Source organism: Oreochromis aureus, linkage group 12 (assembly GCF_013358895.1).
Source record: "Oreochromis aureus strain Israel breed Guangdong linkage group 12, ZZ_aureus, whole genome shotgun sequence".
Classification (NCBI taxonomy): domain Eukaryota; kingdom Metazoa; phylum Chordata; class Actinopteri; order Cichliformes; family Cichlidae; genus Oreochromis; species Oreochromis aureus.
Window position 1 is genome coordinate 11,521,451 of NC_052953.1, and position 19,136 is coordinate 11,540,586.

A 19,136-nucleotide genomic window follows, 5' to 3' on the forward strand; every position below is an offset into this window, starting at 1 on the left:
CTCCTTAAAGTTGAAAAGTGCACTGTGTCTGTGTGTGGACGCCATGTGCCATGAACGTGTGGTGCAGCTTGAATACGTGATAACACTGGTCACACTGTGTTTACTGTGTAATTTTCAGATTAAGCCATTTGTTCTTTCACAGTCGTAGCAACGTAGACCAACATCTCCTGCCATGCAGTACTCTGTTGACAGTCCTGGATTCGTGATTGTGATTTTGTTTATGCACGCATTTGTTCACTGGCAGCGGCCTGCCTGTGGACTGTTCCGTCTCTGCTGTCATCAATCATTCCAGGAGATAAACAGAGTATTTGTAGTTCAGAAACGTCTCAGTCTGGATCCGCTGTGTCCTCAGCTCCCCTTAACTAAGACAATTGAGATTCAGTGCAGTCGCTAATATATTGCCATGGTTTTAGTGAGGATACACTTAATTTATGTATTAAAAAAAGAAAACGAAAGATTCAAACATTATTTAAAGAAATCTGATTTTAATAAATCTGACTGCAAATTCATGACTGATGATGGACTGACCTTTATTTCTAATTTAGCATTTGTTTTCCTGTCTGCAAACTTAAAAGTTACGTCCTCAGTTAGCTTTTTTCCTCTTAGTTTATAAAAATACAGTTTTTTTTTTTAAACCCCTTGATGCGATTAAAGCCTGCTGCTGAAGTCGTCATGTGAAAATCCCCTCCCTGTTGTAAACAATCTAAGTACCATTACTGCAACTCATTCTTAGGACAAAGACAGCCATGGCTAATGCTAACAGCACATTGTTGAGCATTGCTGTTATTCTGAAAACTGAGAGTGATGGGGTAATCCACCGATTCACTGACTTGCAGACCTAATCTGTCCGGCCTCGTGCCTTTTCTTCGATTGTGTGTAAGCTGTGTACGCTTTGGTCAGCATGTAGTTAATTACACTGTGTGGCTGTACATGCATCTATGCAGAGGCCTGGCATTCCTGTACAGTGGTGCCAAAGTACAGGACCCCACGTACCCCCGCCACCGCTACGTCTGTCACTACGTGCGTGCAGCAGCAGGCCTAATCAAAGCACTCTGTAATAGTGTTAGCTGTGTCATGTGCTGGAAGCCAGGATTAAGAGCAAGAGGGCACGGCCACTAGATGCAGCTTAGGAGGAGCCATTCTCTCTCATTCTCTTTTTCCTCTGTCTCTCTCTGGCTTTGTTTTATACTTACCTTTAACCTCACATGTGGTGGCTGCAGCCATCCAAGGTCACTGAAGTGTGTTATACTACAAATACTATAGATTTAATGTGAAACAAAACAAAGCGCTTTCATAATCCTTTTGCTAAAAAAAAAGTACCCACAGCTTAAAGTATCCGCACGTACACGTACTGTTTATGTATCCAATAGTGTCCTCCTTTAACCTTTCCACCACACACTGTTCCACTGGCGGGACACTAGCACCACATAGAACTTTCCCAAACAGCTAGCACTACCAAAAACATCACAAATATGAGCATGTTAGGTGAATCATTTTGTTGTGCTTGTGTGCTACACATATGTTCTTATACTTTTTATTAGGGTACAGAAAAAGCCAGAGAAATTCAAACATAAACGCTAAACAAAATTGGGGGGAAAAAAATCATTCTCCCCTCCCAAGCAAAGAGCTTTATAGTGAATATTGTTCTGGATCCTGTGGCACTCAGGACCACTCAGGACCACGAAATCCTATGTCAGCATTTGCTTAAAAGACCTCATATTTGTCTTTTTGCATTACATAACAATCCCAGAGGTTTTAGATCTCCACTTTGGAGACCATTTGAGACCATCATGGGTCACTTGGCAGCTTTAGTGTAGACAAAATACTGAGGCGACAACATGCTTTATTCCCACTGGTGCAAACATGGACCAAAACATAATTTAATCATGTTGGTACATCTCATTTTTCACTGGACTCTTTCGCCATTTTTGCCCTACATTTCCAGCACTCACTAATACCGGCACCCACTTTGTCCCAGTAACACAGTTTAATACCACAGAACATGCCAGCAGTAGATTACCAGTCTCAGCGGTCAAGAGAAAGGTAGGTAGGCTGGAGGTCTTGGCAGTGCTATGTGAGTACAGAGCCAGATCAAAATTGTTCTGCTTCCACATCTAAAAAGAGGAGAGGGTGGCAGGGGGTCAGCACAGGAGTGAAGAAGGAAGGAAGGACAGGGTGGAAGGGGATTTGGTTTTTTGCTTTTGGGTACCTATGCTGATTCGTGGAAAAAAACTGGAGCTGTTCGGCCAAAACTAAGTACGGGAGGGAGTGAGCAAGGAGGGGAAAACGGGGAAAGGGTCAGGGGTAAGATGACTCCTACACTGAGGAACATGGACACAGATGGCAGAAAGCGAAAAAAGCCAGACTGCAACCTCAAAAAAGCCCAAAATAGTTGGTAGGTACCAAGCCTAATTGTGTCGGTCACATGATATGAGGGCTTGCCTGAATAACTGGCCCTCTTATTGTTAGTAATAAATTGTTGGCTCTTCTTTTTTCTTCTTTGTGGCACTGTTTGATTGGTCTACTAAGATCCCGCTTGTGTGCATGGGTTATTCTCAGAGGTGACTAATAGTTTCTGCTTGCCTAAAAGCATTATTCTGAGCACTCCATCCTTTGTGAGCTGCTATTTTAGCCTTGGTGGTTTTTGTGCATTGGGTACATGGGTTATTGTGTGTGTCCTTGGCTTAAAAGTCCCAAATTTATGAACTTCAACAAGTATAGAAGTATAATTATTGAAGTTATTATGAAGTTTTCTGTTTTTTTATGCATTCAGTCAGTATTTCGTTTAAATACACTGATTTCATTGATCTAAGGTAATTTCCTTATTTGGATGCCTTAGAAACCTCAGCAAGGGCAAGCAGCGTTAGGTTCTGTGCAGTGTGTCTGTCTGTTATTTAAAACAGTCATACAGACTCTTAAATAGGGATGAGTCGCTTTACTTGGTTTGCCATTTCTCAGTAAGGGTGTCAAACCCATGCATAGTCTCCACTGAAACCAGAGAGAGCTGACCTTAAGAGTATTTAAATCTAAGCCTTACACAACATTGAAAGCCACAGGGGGGGGCTTAATTGTTTGCTCTTGCACCAGTGCTCGGTGTAGCATTGATAAAGGCATGGATATTTGTTAGGTGCATGAGAATGTCATTTTAAAACTGTATCGAAGATAATTGCTGTCTGGGGGTTAGCAAGAGATAATTAAGCGGCAAAAGCTTTCATAACACAGATCCAAATCCAACCGTAACAGAGGCCTTATTAGAGACTGTGATGAAAATTTTGTTTCTTTCTCCTCTGATAGTGCAGGAAATGTATTCAATACTTTTGGGGTAATTGGTCTGAGAGTCTCAGTACTACCACACTGAGCAATAGTTGTCCAGGCTTTTTTTGTGTCCATACATAGCAGACAACTTAGCAAAGAACCCAAATTGTATCTTTAAGTACTCTGTTACTATGAGTCAGTCACAAAAACACAGAATTTGTTCCAATTTCTTTAGACGAATCTATGAAAAATGCAAAAGATATGCCCATGATGTGCAGTGTGTCGTTAAAAAAATTGAGGAAACCGGACAGTGGAGTGGAGAACAAAAACTGAAATGTCTGACAAAAAAAACATCCATTGTAGATGAACAATATCTGAAAGTCATCTCCTTAAGGAATAGGAATAAATCCAGCAAAGACTTCACACAGGACCTGGGAGATGTATCTGACCCTTCAGTTGTTCCAATTGCTGTTCACTGAAGCCTCATCAGAAAATGGTCTGGGTGGAAGGGTCGCTGTCAAGAAGGCCTTCCTAAAGAAGGGAGAGAAAAGGCTGAGGTATCCTAAATTATACAAGAACAAGACTGAAAATCAGTGGTGACAGGTCTTTCCAATGTGGCTGTATTTAAAACAGTGTTGTTGGAGATCTTGTCAATAGCATCTGATTGACAGCAGCTTTATTTACCAGCATGACAATGATCCCAAACACCCTTCCAATGCAGTAAAGCATACCTGGATAGAAAAACACAGCCATGGACTGGCCTCACCAGAGTTTGAACCTCTACATTATTGAAGCACTGTGGGATCTTTTAAAGTCCTTCAAGAAGACCGGAGAACTATTAATGAAGACTAGTTTAAGAAAGCCTGCCTTGGAGAGTTCAGACAGTGTTGAGGGATAATGGTAGTCATACTTAATATTAACTTTCAAGGTTGATAGAATTGTAGAAGCTCTGTATTTCTACGTATGTTTGGAGATGTTTCAATAAATCACTGCACCTGTTTCCAATTTTCCTGGCAAAATATAGAGGAATGAAGGGTGACTAAAGACCTTTGCACAGTACTGTATGTTCCTATTTACACCTGGTTTTAAAATACACCTCGGGATATCAGATTACAGTGGAAAGTGCTAAATAAGTGTAAATGACCACCCTGACTCATTTCAGCGCATGATCTCAAAACACCTGCTGAAGTTGTCGCATATGACTACCTGGTGTATAAACTACAAATGCATCATCAGCATGGACATGAGAAGAAAAGATGTCACGAGGAAGGACTCGGTGGTCCTTCATCTTGTCGTCTACCCTTTTTGCAACCCGTGAATGACTTTGCTCTGTCATTCTCAACAGCTGAAACACCTCATACATGTATATTAGTCCTTGAAACATTGTGCTAGCACTTGCTAAAAAAAATCTGTTTCTTCACTGGTGACAGATGCATGTAATAATGGCGCACTGGACCCTTTGACATTAATGAGATCCAAACACAAGTGGCACAGGTTTAAATGACGATGTGTCTCTGCTGTCCGCTTGTGATCCAGTCACCCCGTACATATTTTTAAAAAAAATGGTCTGTCAGACCTCTTTAGCATGCACCTCATCTCTGCTTGATGTTTGTGGGTTGAGACTACCGCCATTAGCTAGAGGATAACACGCCCAATGTTCAGAAAATGTTCCTGGTTGCATTGCGGGAAACCTAAATACCAAAGTTTGACATTGAAGAAACGTGTGGGGAATCTTTGGTTCTGCTGTAAGAATTATGGCACTTTTAAATGCTGATAAGCCTTTTTTTTTTTTAAATGGCTCTATGTGCTAAATCGTTGGAGTAATCTTTTTGTGGTACATTTTGCAGTGGATATCCACATTCAATTGAGGTTAAAGGTTAACTCTGAGGGATTTATTACTACTGACTTTTTGTTGTTTGTGGCAAGGCTGTGTTAATGTCACAAAATCCATTCATGAGTCATCTTTGCAGTGTGTTGAATGCCCGATAAAAGCAGTCCCCCTTTCAACAAAATACTTTACTGTAACCCAGTTTTGCCCAACGCAGCTGCATTAATGCATCTTTAACTTACATTTGAAACGACAATAGGAACTCCATGCTGTCAGGTCTTATGTAATATTGAAATAAAGAGAAAATGAACATATTTTTATATTTGGAAAGAAACAAAGTTAAGAGGGGATTTTATTTCTAAGCAGTCTATCTTGAGACTTTAGTCATGGTGCAGAGATGGCAGGATCTCAAAAGTAAATCTAGCAAAAATTTCTACTGGAGACTGTTTATTTAGCTGTATGCTCGCGTTAATTTTTGACACATTGCCTGTGTGTTTCCATCAGAAGCAATCTGAAGAGTTATTCACTTCTTAACAACCTGACTTAGTGCTGCAATGCAGGGGAGAAAATAAATAGACTGAGTGAGAGGATTTATGAAAGTGTGTGTGTGTGTGTGTGTCTGGTGAACCTTTTGAAGATGGTGCTGAGAGCGACATGCGCTGTTGTTGTCATTCTTAAGCGACCCCCCTCCTGCCCATCGACGCTGACTGATCATAGGACTGTAGCATGTGTGTGTATGTGTGCGTGTTTGGGTTCTAAGAGACAGTACCTCCCTGCTGCGAAGTACAGAGTCAGAGGCAGCAGGTGCAGCTGACGCAGATTGGCTTTTAGCGGGCAGGGCCAGTTTGGGGGACAGAAAGGGAGAGAATGAACTGAGAGGCGATAGAAGAGAAGGCTCAAACAAATACAACATCAGACCTTTGAACAGAACTGGATAGATGAGGTCACCGTGTTTTTAGCCCTTGGACAGTATGTGAGGAGGAAGGGAACAGGACCCAAAGTGTGCTGTGGAGGCATCTGACTTCTTCTTGGCTTCAATGGCGTATGTGAGTAATGATTTTTTTAAAAAAAACACTCCACACAAAAGGTTTTGCGAAGGTTAAAAGAGAAACTTCTGTATGAAGCAGGTAGTTTATTGTTGAGCCAAATCTCCAATAAGTTTAGAACAAAAACCTTGCTGGTCGTAGCCAATTAGAGTTTGTTTCCCAGTAAAGTCATCTCAAGTATAGGATTGTTCTTGCCGTTGTTCTTGTAGAATTATCAGCGACGTGTTGAGGAACTGCTGAAGAGATGCGAACTCTGTGGCTCTGCATTTTGTCGCCTACATCAGCTCTGGCCTGGGCTCTTCATTGTGTCGACGAGAGCCCCTATCTCTGCCCGCAGAAGTCAAGTGACATAAAGACGCACTGTTCGGCGTGTCTTTGAAAGGAACAATTGTGGCAGAGAGAGAAAGGCAGAGAAAGTGATGGGTGGGCTCCAGCCAAATAATGGTGCTGAAATGCTGTGTGCTCTTGTGTGATGGGCCTCTGTATTACAAAGAAAAGTATTCCTGTCTTAGTTCATTTCATTATACTGATTATTCTGCAATAACAACAGCTAGAGATGACAGTGTGCGTTCATCTGTGCATCGTTTTCTAGTATGTATGCATAATATTATTATTATTATTGTTATTATATGAGTCGGTCTGCTACTTGCCTTGTGATCAGAGTGATGAAGGAGAGGGAAGTGCTCTGAATGCCCTTCATCTGTCTGAATGCTTTTCCCTGGCTGTAAAGCACATCCACGCAGGTTCACCTCCTCTTCTCCCCATTGCTGGCTGTCCTCCTCCACAGACATTGGCCGCCTCCCCCCTGTCTGTCCATCCTCTCTGCACTCAGATAACCAGTCAGTGGTACACCTCTTCTTCTACGACATTTGTCATTGGTTGATGTGTGCTGTGAATGCAGATAAATTCCTTTAAGAGGCAGTCTAGACTCAGCTGGCTGTGCTGCTCGCTCTCTCGTTCTCTCTCTCTCTCTCTTTATCTCCCTCGCTTTTGGTGGTTAGCTCGCGCCGTTCTCTCTCCTGCAACACCACCACAACCTGCCGATTCCTCAGTAAGCCTCTTCTGCTCCTTCTCTTCCCCTCTCCTCGTTCATCATCAGTTTTCTTCCCATCTCTCTGCGTAATTTTATTTCTGATCAATCACTCGCCACTCTATTTCCCAGTCTATTTTCTTTTCCATACTGCCATTTCCCTCCGTCCCTCTCTATCTCCCCTCAAAAAATACATTTTGTCTTTGACGTTTATTCATTTCCACCACTGTCCCATCTCCTCTTGATGTGAAGAGTCATGAAGGTGAGTGGCACTGTTTTAAAGGATTTGATCTTTCCGTACTTGGCTTCCTGTTTCTCGTAGTTTTGTAGTATTAAACATAATCTCTCTCCTTCTCTTAACTTACTGAGCCATCTGGTAGATGCGAGCATCCGGTGTCCTTGGAGGCACTGCAGTTGCGTATGCTTCAGGTATAACAATTAGCCGGCTAGTAGGATGCTGCTGTGAGTCATCATCTTGACACTGCATGTATGTTCTAGTTCTGTTTCTTTCAGCATGTGCCTAGACAGGATGAGAGGAAGGGGAGGGGGCTGAATCAGTGTGAGGATAGAGGAGCCGCGTGTCAATGCAGACTGTAGCTCGTGACACAGTGTTTTGCACCAGCTGTGGTGCATTGGCATCTCAGGCGGATTAATGATCACTGTTCAGCAGTGATAACAAACAGTTAAACTAATCACTGGAAGTAGTTTGCACAGAGGCTTCGTGTTACAGTCCATGGCACACAACACGTGTGCCTAGGGGCCGATGCTGTAACAGGTGAAACGCTCTAGTAGTGTTACAGGTTAGCTGGCAGTCTCTGCATTTTTTGGGGTCAATGAAAAGTCTAAAAATCAATATTTTATTAAACAGCTATCATCCATATGTTTATAAGAATGTATCAGAAATGTGAAGGAGTACAGTTTCGGCTACAGATGGCAGCTATGGAATAAAAACCCACTGTACACCTGCAAATGTAAGATTAGGTGTCAAGAATTGATAGAGGCCAAGAAGTGCAGCTAAGCGAGAGTGAATTGGCATCTAGCCTCCCCAAGAATGATGACGCTGCTCTGTAATTGCTGGACTGGTTTAAAAAAAAACATTCCAGAAAAAAACATTTTCAGGTTTAAATGTTTCTACTTTGCTTAATTTTTTCTGCACAGACAACATCACACAGACACTTTAGCCTTGTTTGCCCATGTTGTGTCATTTCTGTATGCATGCGTGTGTGTCTGTGTGTCTCAGTGCTCTAATTATGGATACTGTTTGGCAACCCACATCCACAGGAAGAAAATGAGTCTGCCAGAAATAATCCTCAAGAGCAGGTTGCTTTACGGAGTCACTTTCTAGTGTTTTTGCTTTCTTAGGTACTCTTGGCACACCGTTGCTGTGCAAGGCTCTGGTTTGCTCTTTGAGCGACTGCGTAATTGTTCCCAAAGATAAAACCTCAAACTGTTAGCGGACAAACAAGGAAGGCCCAAAATTTACAAACAGATTTTGGAAATAAAGGTTAAACAGACGATTGAAATGCAGAACTGGTGGTGTTTAGAATGAGATGTGGTGTGCAATGTCTCCAAATGTACCAATGTCTTTCTTATTTCAGTTAGATATTTTTCAAGCATATGAAAGTGTTGCAGTGGTTAGCACTGTAGCTAACTGTTCAGTTTGTTTCCACCATCAGGGCAGGGTCTTTGTGTGGGGAGTTTTTCTCTGTGTTTGCGTGGGTTCTTAGTGGAGTTAGGTTCATTGGTAATTCTAAATTGCCCTTAGGTTTAAATGTGAGTGTGAGTGGTTGTCTGTCTCTGTGAAATTAAAGGGTGAAGCTACAGTTTGTGGGTGACCATAAACTAGGCTTAAGTATGGCCATGTACCAACTGGAAACATTTTGATGCAAAAAACTATAAAATTTCAACAGACAAAACAAACAAAATGAAGGTATTATACATATGATACAACATCCTTTGTGGAAATGGTGTCTGTTAATCAACTCTTCATACTCATCTGAAACTATTCAGGGCTGCTGTATCCAGAATTTTCCCATATAATTCCAGCATTTCTCAGGCACATTAACCGTGACCTGAATATTGCTGTTGCTCTTGCTCTTAAAAAGTCTATCAAAGTCACCTCAGTCATCCCTGGTGGTCTCAGGATCAGCACCTTGGAGAGCGTCAGCGGCACAGTTTTTAAAGGTTGTAAATGATTCACCTGAGCTGTGTTGGAAATGGGATGCTACATTTCGGCAGATAAAATCACATCATTTAAATATGAGCTGGACTTCCAAGTTTGTTTGTTTTAAACTGACTCAGTGCTTTTATCAAAATGGCACCTGTGCATTAGTTTCCTTAACAAAGCGGGTCAGACTCCTTCCTGTGTGCACCTTATCTCAAACATTTCTTCTAAGTTGTTTGAACAGTTATGTGATTTCCTCTCTCTGCTGCCAATTTTCAAATTAAATTTTGCATGCTACTGTTTCATCACCTGGTTACTTCCCTGCATCCCAACGACCTGCAAAATAGAAACATCACGGAGTTCATTCTTATCCAGGTAGCAAAAAGCAATTGCAATTACATTTGCTATGCATCAATTTGCATCCTGGTTCAGCTCCGTCCTTGCTTCTATTTTATTCTGCTAATACTGAGCGCATATTTTACATGAATTATTCATTGATTGTTACAAGTGAATTACTCTTGGTAAATGGCAATAAAATGGAAAGATAGCAGGTTGTATGACACACCGTGCAGCTGTTTTTATTTTGCTTTCAGGCAAAGACTGTAAAGATTCATTCTGAAGGTCATGTAGCCAGACAGTCCATTTAGCTTGAATCACACACATGAATATGAAACTGAATCTCTTTGCTAAACGGCTGGGTACAAATCAGTGCATACTCCAGGTCGTGGCAGGATTATTGAGTTGTGTTCAAGGACGTGGGGTCATCTGTGAGAAAGCGTGATCGTTCCTGCCCCGCGTCTCACATGTTCTCAAAGTTCGGTGCAGATTTCGCTGCTATCAAATGTCACAGGTGAGAAATCAGACGTGGCGAGCAGCAGGGAGGTGTTTGTTCTGGAAATGCGCTGTACTTTGATCATTTTTAACAGGCGTTGTCACGGACATCACAAAGTGCCGTTGTTTTTAGATTTTATATACACAACTAGGAGTGGCCGTATGTAAACTTGAGTCTAAGGGTCGGTCATGTTGAGTTTCTTTTTTTAGAACCTCCTCAATAAAATAATGACCAGCTGACCTAGAGATCACACCCACGCTCAAATCACTCTCTTATCTTTCTTCCATGTCACCCTAAGGCAAAGGACCTTCAGTCTGCTTTTGCTGCAGATGTGTTTGGCCGCACATCTCTTCTGAGCGTTGCCTGGTTCTGTGTGTTGCTGGACGCTCGTGTTTGACTGTGGTGTGTGATGTGGTCCTCTTGTGGCAATGGTGCTCCCCGGAATAAACATTTACACAGTCTCTTGTTAGTCCTTCAGACTTTGCCAGAGTCAATACATTGACTGCAGAAAACATTTTTAGAGAGCGCTACTCAATGGCGTGAAACAAGCTGCCACACATGGATTCTTTAACTTAATCAATAAAGATTCGGCTACAAATCAGTTTAGGGTAGCTTTTCATATTGGTGCGGCCTTTATTAAACTGCCTTTTATTGTGAATTGACATCATTACAAGCAGCAGATATGAGACGGGAAGCAATTAAGTAATCAGAGATAAAATCGTGCCCCACATTATATTGTCTTTTTTATCGTTCATTATTAATTTTTGTTCGTTATGGCGATGGACACAAGTTCACGAGTTTGGTTTCTTTGACTTTTTAATTCAATTCAATTCAGTTTTATTTATACAGCGCCAAATCACAGCAACAGTCACTTCAAGGCTCATTATATTGTAAGGTAGACCCTACAATAATACATAAAAATTTGGCCAAGAGGCACTGAACTTGTGCTCAGATGTGCTTCTCTCACTGGAGAGAATTTCACCTCGGGGGTCAGTACATCATCAAATCATTGTTTACTCATTCTGTTTGAGATTTGGCAGCCTCTGAGCTCTCCTCACCTTCACTTCTGTGATTTTACTGTGAGAAAACCAAGGAATGTGTCCACTTATTTTTCAAATCAGCAGCAACGTAATCATTTTTAGTGTCACTAATGGATCCCTATTCCAGGAGGTCTTGATCAAAAGACAAATTATCATGTTTTTATGTGTTTGTTGTGGTTCTGCAAAGGATAAAGGCTAAGAGTGCGTGACCTCGACTGTTCCAGATGGAGTTCTCGGTCGGGAGGAAGGAGCCATAACTGGCCACAGGCTATTTAGAAAGGAGCCGCTTGCCCCCCACGCGAGGAGAATGCAGTCGGTTTATGCCAAGAGCTGTTTACATTTAATGCTTCCCCATTAAAGAAACCCCCGAAAAAACAGGTTTAACCATAGAAGAAAGTAGGCTGTCATTGGTCCCCATGAAGATACAAACTTAAAAACCCCAAGCAAAGTCATTTGCGGCATAGAGGCCTCTTAAAGACTGCTGGAGGCTTCATAGTAGGTGGCCTCATCATCTGATTTTAAAGCATGTCGCTGTTGTTGTTGTGTTGTGTGTAAGCCTTGGGAACAGTGGTGAGGCCAGCTTTAAGTGGATGCGATCGGCTTTTTAACAGGTAAACATCATCAGCACCTGATTACCCACAAACAAAAATTCTTTTGAAATGACTTTAGTAGTGCAACAAATCCAATTATTGAAATACAGCTCATAATTAAAACTGTTACAGCTACAGAAAACCAGAAGAGAGAAAAAATGAAACTGTTCCAGACTGTTTGAGGTTAACTGTGAAAACACCCCCCACCCCCAGATTGATACTTTTAAAAATTATTTTAGAGAGAAATTAGGAAATAGGGGCTTAATAGTTTTATTTTATAGTTATTCACATCTGACCTGCAAAGGTGCAATGTTGTGAACTACTCCCACCTCGAGCAGCAGTAGAACATCAGCGCAGATGCTGTTACTGCATTGCAGTCTTAACTTAAATGCACCACGTTTTTCTTTTTTGCACTGCACCAGAGCATTTGGTTCTGTTTGAACTTGTACTCCAAAGCTGGTTACAAAACTTGTGTACCTTTCAGTGTCGCCCGGCGAGCACAATTATAGTGACGCTGAGGCTAAAGGAGCACAGATTGGAAGCCAACTATAATGTAAATCTGGCATGAAAACATCTACGGGGCTGCCACTGAAGCAACTTTATGACTAACATTTTTGCTTTAATGGGTTCACGTTTTATAGAATACTTAAAAATTCTGTCTGTTATCACTGTTGGCATCACTGTGTCGGATTAGAATAATAACAGATGGTGTGATTTTTCTTTTTTTGTGTGGTTAAACATTAAAATAAAGTAAATTTAAAAACTCCTATCTGAGATTGTCTGAATGTGTGGCAAAGGTTGTCAGCTGCCCTGGTGCGCGGGGATAAAATGATACTAGCCTTTCTAATGTTCGGAGCATTGCTCATGTCTCATTCTGGAAACAGTGATCTTTTTATAGTGTCAGTGCTGACAGCAAACCCTCTGCACGATCTGATTTGATACCTTTGAAGTGCAGACTGTGATTTCCTATTGTAGATATCTGAGATGTCCTCACTGGAGTGCTATCATTGTTCCAGTTCTGCTTCATCATCATCTATCCCGAATCTTTCATTTATGTGTGTGTGTGTGTGTGTGTGTCCCCCCCCCGTATTCTTCTCCCCTCCCCTCTCTCCTAGTCCCACCCAGACTTCTTTGTTTTTGGTTTTCTGAGGAAGTCACAGGGAGGTGTTGTCAGATGGCTGCTGTTGAAAAAGAGAATTCATAGCTTATGACACTAATCTGTTTCTGTCTCTCCTCTCTCTCTTTTCTCCGGCAGGTGAAAGAACGTGCAGACCGACTGTCTCACACTAAGCTATGGAATGCTCTCTGCTCCCACCATCACTAACCTCCAATCTTTGGACTGAGCTCCAAACGCTTAGTTAGCGGCTGTGCTTCTCCCCTCAGACTCTTTATAACCAGGGGACGAAGAGAAGGTGTGGGCTTACCAAGTCCTCCGCTAAAAACGCACAGAGCACTTCATCTTTTTTTTTTTCTTCTTCTTCTTCTTTTTTCTGTAGATATTTTAAGCAGGATTTTTGTTTCTTTGCATATTTTTCTCACCTGAAATCATATCAAGATGGATCTGGAGTCGTATCTGTGGATGGTGGTTATTGGCTTCATCATTGCCTTCGTCCTGGCATTTTCAGTCGGAGCTAATGATGTGGCCAATTCATTTGGCACAGCAGTGGGATCCGGCGTGGTCACTCTGAAGCAGGCCTGCATCCTGGCATCCATCTTCGAGACGCTGGGTTCAATGTTGCTCGGGGCCAAAGTGGGAGAGACGATTCGGAAGGGCATCATAGATGTCAGCCTCTACAATGACACGGTGCCCGTGCTCATGGCAGGCGAGGTCAGCGCCATGGTTGGTAAGTTGAATTTGCTCTTACATTCACTGAGTGATGCAGTTGCTGCTAATGTCTTAAGCCTCATTTTAGACATGCAAATCCTTATGTTTATCTGATGGACAGTTTTAGGTCATGTTGGAATAAGCACCAGAGTCAATTTGATTTAAAAGCCACAACAGCACTAATACTGAATAGATCCAGTGATTGTTTTTGTTGTAATATTTGCAACCTGTCGCATCTCTGAATGAAGTAAATGGTAAATGGCCTGTATTTGTATAGCGCTTTTCTAGTCCCTAAGGACCCCAAAGCGCTTTACACTACATTCAGTCACCCACACATTCACACACCGGTGATGGCAAGCTACATTGTAGCCACAGCCGCCCTGGGGTGCACTGACAGAGGCGAGGCTGCCGGACACTGGCGCCACCGGGCCCTCTGACCACCACCAGTAGGCAACAGGTGAAGTGTCTTGCCCGAGGACACAACGACCGAGACTGTCCGAGCCGGGGCTCGAACCGGTAACCTTCCGATTACAAGATGAACAGCCAACTCTTGAGCCACGATCGCCCCGATGTGAAGTAACTTGAATGCGCAAAAAACTTGAATATAGATGAAATTTAGGATTCATTATTTTATTTTATCCTTTACAAATCACATCAGACTTCATCAAAACTTGTAACAAACAAGATAAGTGGAGAAAATGTTTGACTTTTTGATGTTATAGCTGCGAAACAACTGTTAACAAACAGGAAACAACCATGAGACTGGAAATAAGAATAATAGTTGTCAGTAGCTCTGAAAACAATCTTGAAATGCTTTTTATTAAAGATGCTTAAATGTGTTTTTCTTTTCTGTCTTCTAATACTGTTAAAAGGCTTTTGAATGAGCCACGATGGAAGAGACACATTTGACTTTGTTGCCTCTGCGATTTTTTTTTTTTTTTCTGAAAATTTTCAACAAGAAAAGAAATCTTTAAAAATTGATTCATTTGCTAATATTAGTTGTGATGATAGTTGCAGCCCAGAGAAACTCCTGCGACTTCCACTCCATAGATGAAAAATGTGTTACCAAAGGTGCCCCCCCCCCCCCTCCCCCCATCACTCCAGTGTTTTAGGCGCTACAAGTTTAGATCCTTATCCACCAGGCAGTAATGTCAGCGAAGGGTCACGCAGAGCCAAACATCTATTTTCAGCCACACGATCAAGTATTCCTACAGCAGTTTTCCTGATGTCAACATCATCTTGTCCGTCTAGGATTACAACAACACATGCTTTTTCCTAGTAAAATAATAAATAAAAACTCTTTACATTAGAAATCTTTCTCACATGCCTAAAACCTTTGCACATTACAGTAATATATGGTATATATTAAAGAAGAAATGATTCAGTCTTTTTGTCCCCATCACCTGTAAAGTTGTAAAATAGGAGAAAAATTTTAAAATTACTTTCCAACAGCCTAAATGACATCTCTTTTTTTAAAAAAAACTTCAACAATGTCTTATTTATTACCTCATATAAACTACTTTGATATGTATTGTTCAGTATTTACCATGTCACAAATTAGGCCCTACTAATCCTCCCGAAATCCACTTTTGATCTTTAAAAACTCTGTATAGCTTAACGCAGACATAGACCTTTATAAAAAGCTTAGAAATGAATTTGAATTTAACAATAACAACAAGTTATATATATTATCCTGGGCTCAGCTGGTCCTCATGTATGTATCATAATTACTGTTATTAAGCAGTGCACCTCACTCACTTTCTTACTGTACATGAAAGGCACTTTTTTTAATGTATTTTCAGATAAAACTTTATTGGGGCTTTGCTAATGTTAGCTAACCTTGCAGCGTTGTAAGTATTTCCTAAGAGCCGCAGGAAAACAAAACTCTTGAAGTGAAACATAAAGAGGAATTGTTGAGTATCAACTGGAGACTCGCACACCACCATTTCAGTAAAAGCAGAAAACAATGGGTCTCCCATTAGGACAATGCCATTTTGATGACAGACTGCTGGCAAATGTTGATTTAAAAAGGGCAGCATTATGCACAGGGGAGATGAAAATTCAGGTGTGGCTGGCTGCCACAGGTCACTGTTGGAGAAACGTTTTAACTGGCATATTGTTCATGCATAATTAAAGAAGTTTTAACCTATTGTTAAAACTTCCTCCAGTGCTTCTTGTGTGCTGGGGGTTTTGGTGTTTTGCTGGAGTTTAAAGTCTAATTTAGGGCTGACAATGATTTGTCCTATTATCTGCTTCTCTAGGATAATAAAAACAACCACATGTATAAAATCTCCAGCCAAAATAAGCTTTTAAAAGGCTGCCTCTTATAAGTGTACTTTGTACCCCCAAAACACTACTTAACAGCTAACTCAATGAGTGTTTCTAGCTCTACTTATCAGAGCACTGAACAGATGCCATGCTAACTCAATTTATGGAAATGTAAGCCAAGAGAAATGGTACACATTTTTCTACACATACACATTCCCTAGCACCACTCGGCTGAAACTGCTGTGAACCTCAGCTGTGTGCATGAGTCAGTGCAGTTTCCTGGTTCAGTTGTTGATTGGCTCTTTGGAGGCAGGTTGTGTCATCCCTCATATAATACCTCTGCTGTAAAACTGTTTTGGCCCCTCTTAATTCCTGTCCTCAGCCCCCTTCAGGTCATGCCGCAGCATCTCAATTAGATTAAGGTTAAGACTCTGACTTAGCCTCCGCAACAAATTTTCTTTTTCAGCAGCTCTGTTGTTGTTGTTTCACTCTGCGTGCTTTGGGTCATTGTCTCCTTACATCACCCAAAATCTCCAGAGCTGCAGGTCATGATCTGCTGCCCCTAAAGTTCTCTTGTAATTTTCAAATTCACTGTTTCCTCAGTGATTTGAAAAGGTGCTTTTTCACTACACACATTTTATGACTTTATTTATAGAGAGAGGTACCTCTATAAACCCACACTTCCAGTTTTTCCTGATTTTAATGAGCTTTTTAAAGTCTTAGGCTCAGATGTTCTTTTAGATTTTCCAGCTTGGGCCATGAGTAACTGCTCTCTGAGTTGAACTTTTTCTGTGTTATTGGTTTAGTTATAATATTTGTCTCTAATGAATGTAGTAATTTAGAAGACACATTTGAGTGATTATTGCGAAACTTTTTCTCATGACTGGATCTTAAAATATTCCTCTTTTTAAATATATATAATCTTCCATGTCAAAAACACTGAAATTACTATACATCATTGAGCAATTTGTGAATAGCAGTCTTTGTTAAAGGAGGATAAACAAAGCCTAGTGTAGTTTTCAGATTATACTTTTGTCTCAGCTTCTATAAACACTGCAAACTTAAGGCAGTCATTTGGAATTTCAAATGGCACTCTCAGGCCCTCATTTAAGATGTTACATGATGTCACACAAACTGCAGATGGGAATTAACTGCTAATTTTCCCAAGAGATTGTTTTTGTGCACGGAGGCGGACAAATAAATAAACTAAGCTAAACGTTAGATTTTTGTCTCTGTTTTGGTCACAGGGTCAGCCGTCTGGCAGCTAATCGCCTCCTTCCTCAAGCTCCCCATCTCTGGGACTCACTGCATCGTTGGCGCCACCATCGGCTTCTCTATGGTAGCCATCGGCACAAAGGGAGTACAGTGGATGCAGCTTGTCAAGATTGGTAATGGCAGAAGATTGTATCAGAGTAGTGTCTGTGTGTCTGCATGCGTGCCTATAATAACTGCCCCATTTTCCAGTGAAACCTGATGGAATAGAAACCACTCTGAGATCTGCCCAGTGGAGTTTGATTTTAGAAAGGTTTTTAGGTTTTTAGTAAACAACAATCTTCAGATTGTGTTTCCAAGTACATGACTCATTTTATACCCAGTGCTTTATTGAGTTTAGTTTAGGCACATAAACCTATTTCTTCCTTGTTAAGAGCCTCTGTCATACATCATACAGCATCCTCGAGCTCAGCATCCAATAATAATGCATACTTTAAAGAATAATAAACTCTCACGTCACCAGAAAACTGGTTATTGGGATTTATTCTCATACTTAATGCATAACACATAAATGAAATGACTTAGAATTCATTGTAGGAAGAGAACTGATAGCTAAAAACACAAACAAAAAACTATTAAAACACAGAATTTCTAGTTGGAGAGAGAGTAGGCAAGGCTCTCCTGTCGTTTCCTCATTAACAGTTTTCATTCTTCTTCAGTGGCGTCTTGGTTCATCTCCCCCTTGCTCTCTGGACTCATGTCTGGACTTCTCTTTATGCTCATCAGACACTTCATCCTCAACAAGGTAGGCGCACATCACTTTCACCTAATGCTGTGTTCAGTTTTGTCACACTGCCTTTGCATTTGCAGCCGTTGCACTCTCCGCACTCGCACTTAGCTGCCAATCTGGTAATTTTAATATAAGAAACTGGAGACAGACTTACACGCGTATGCCCAACTTGTCTGAAAGAACTTGAGCACAGATAAAAACCCATTTGATATGGCAACACCCGCGTATTTGTTATGTAATGGGAAAGCTCTGGCAGACTAGGAAGTGTTGCAGATCATCCGAGGGTCACGACTGCAGGATTACATATGAGTGAGTCATGGGACGATTTGCCGTTTGGGCCGGTGTTACTGCATAGATGGGTCAAATTCATTTTTGCGTCTGCAGGCTATTTGCATCAGAATACTCGATCTTTCAGTTTTGTGTTTGCAGGGTTGAGATTTGTTACTTCTGTAAAATCCACTGTCTAGTTTAGTGTCATTTTACCTGCCTGATTAGTCATATTAATTATTAACCTTCTGATAAAAGCAAGCCATGGTTGTGCAAGAAGGAATAATTGTATTACTCCACACCTTTAAATTGACCTGAGCTAAACTAGCAGAAGATGATGACCTATCGCTGACTGCATATGATCATGTTCTCATTTTAGCTCATATTTTCTTGTGTTGTACATGTTTTGTTTTATTATTTATTATCATTATTGTTGCATTTCCATTTTTACTTCACAGGATGACTCTGTTCCAAACGGATTGCGAGCATTGCCCCTCTTCTACGCCTCCACCATTGGTATCAACACATTCTCCATCATGTATACTGGAGCTCCATGTAAGTGCTTATTCCCAGTATCTCTCTGATTATTTAACCTGACACCAGTGTATGATCAAATTATCACCTCAGGGATGGAAGCGCTTGTTAGTTTGCTCAAAATTCCTCTTGAATGTGTGATGTCAGTACATGGATTTTTTTTTTTTTTTTTTTTTTTTTTTTTAATGTGTGTTCATTAACTGCAGTGCTCGGGTTGGAGACGCTACCGGTGTGGGCCATCTTTCTCATCACTTTAGCTGGCTCGCTGGTCTGCGCAGCTCTGGTCTGGATATTGGTCTGTCCCTGGATGAGGAGAAAGATTGCAAGTAAGTATCTGTTAAATTTGGTTTAGGGTTAGGGTAAGTGTTGTGTTTAGGCATTTGGTTTTATGTAAACGAATGTCCTCACAAGGATATCCATACAAATGTGTGTGTATGTGTCCAGTCTGTCTCTCT

General features: G+C 41.1%; 1 protein-coding gene across 4 annotated transcripts in view; it reads left to right on the top strand.

Moving 5' to 3' along the window:
* The window catches only part of slc20a2 (solute carrier family 20 member 2), a 40,222-nt gene that overhangs the window by 10,173 nt on the left and 10,913 nt on the right, over window positions 1–19,136 (top strand). For all 4 annotated transcript variants that reach the window (XM_031728046.2, XM_031728049.2, XM_031728047.2 and 1 more), the window contains exons 2-6: window positions 13,041–13,629; window positions 17,126–17,266; window positions 17,810–17,895; window positions 18,606–18,702; window positions 18,888–19,007. In XM_031728046.2, coding sequence (XP_031583906.1) covers window positions 13,341–13,629; window positions 17,126–17,266; window positions 17,810–17,895; window positions 18,606–18,702; window positions 18,888–19,007 — 733 coding nt within the window. In that variant the 5' untranslated portion in view covers window positions 13,041–13,340. The remainder of the gene's footprint in view (window positions 1–13,040; window positions 13,630–17,125; window positions 17,267–17,809; window positions 17,896–18,605; window positions 18,703–18,887; window positions 19,008–19,136) is intronic.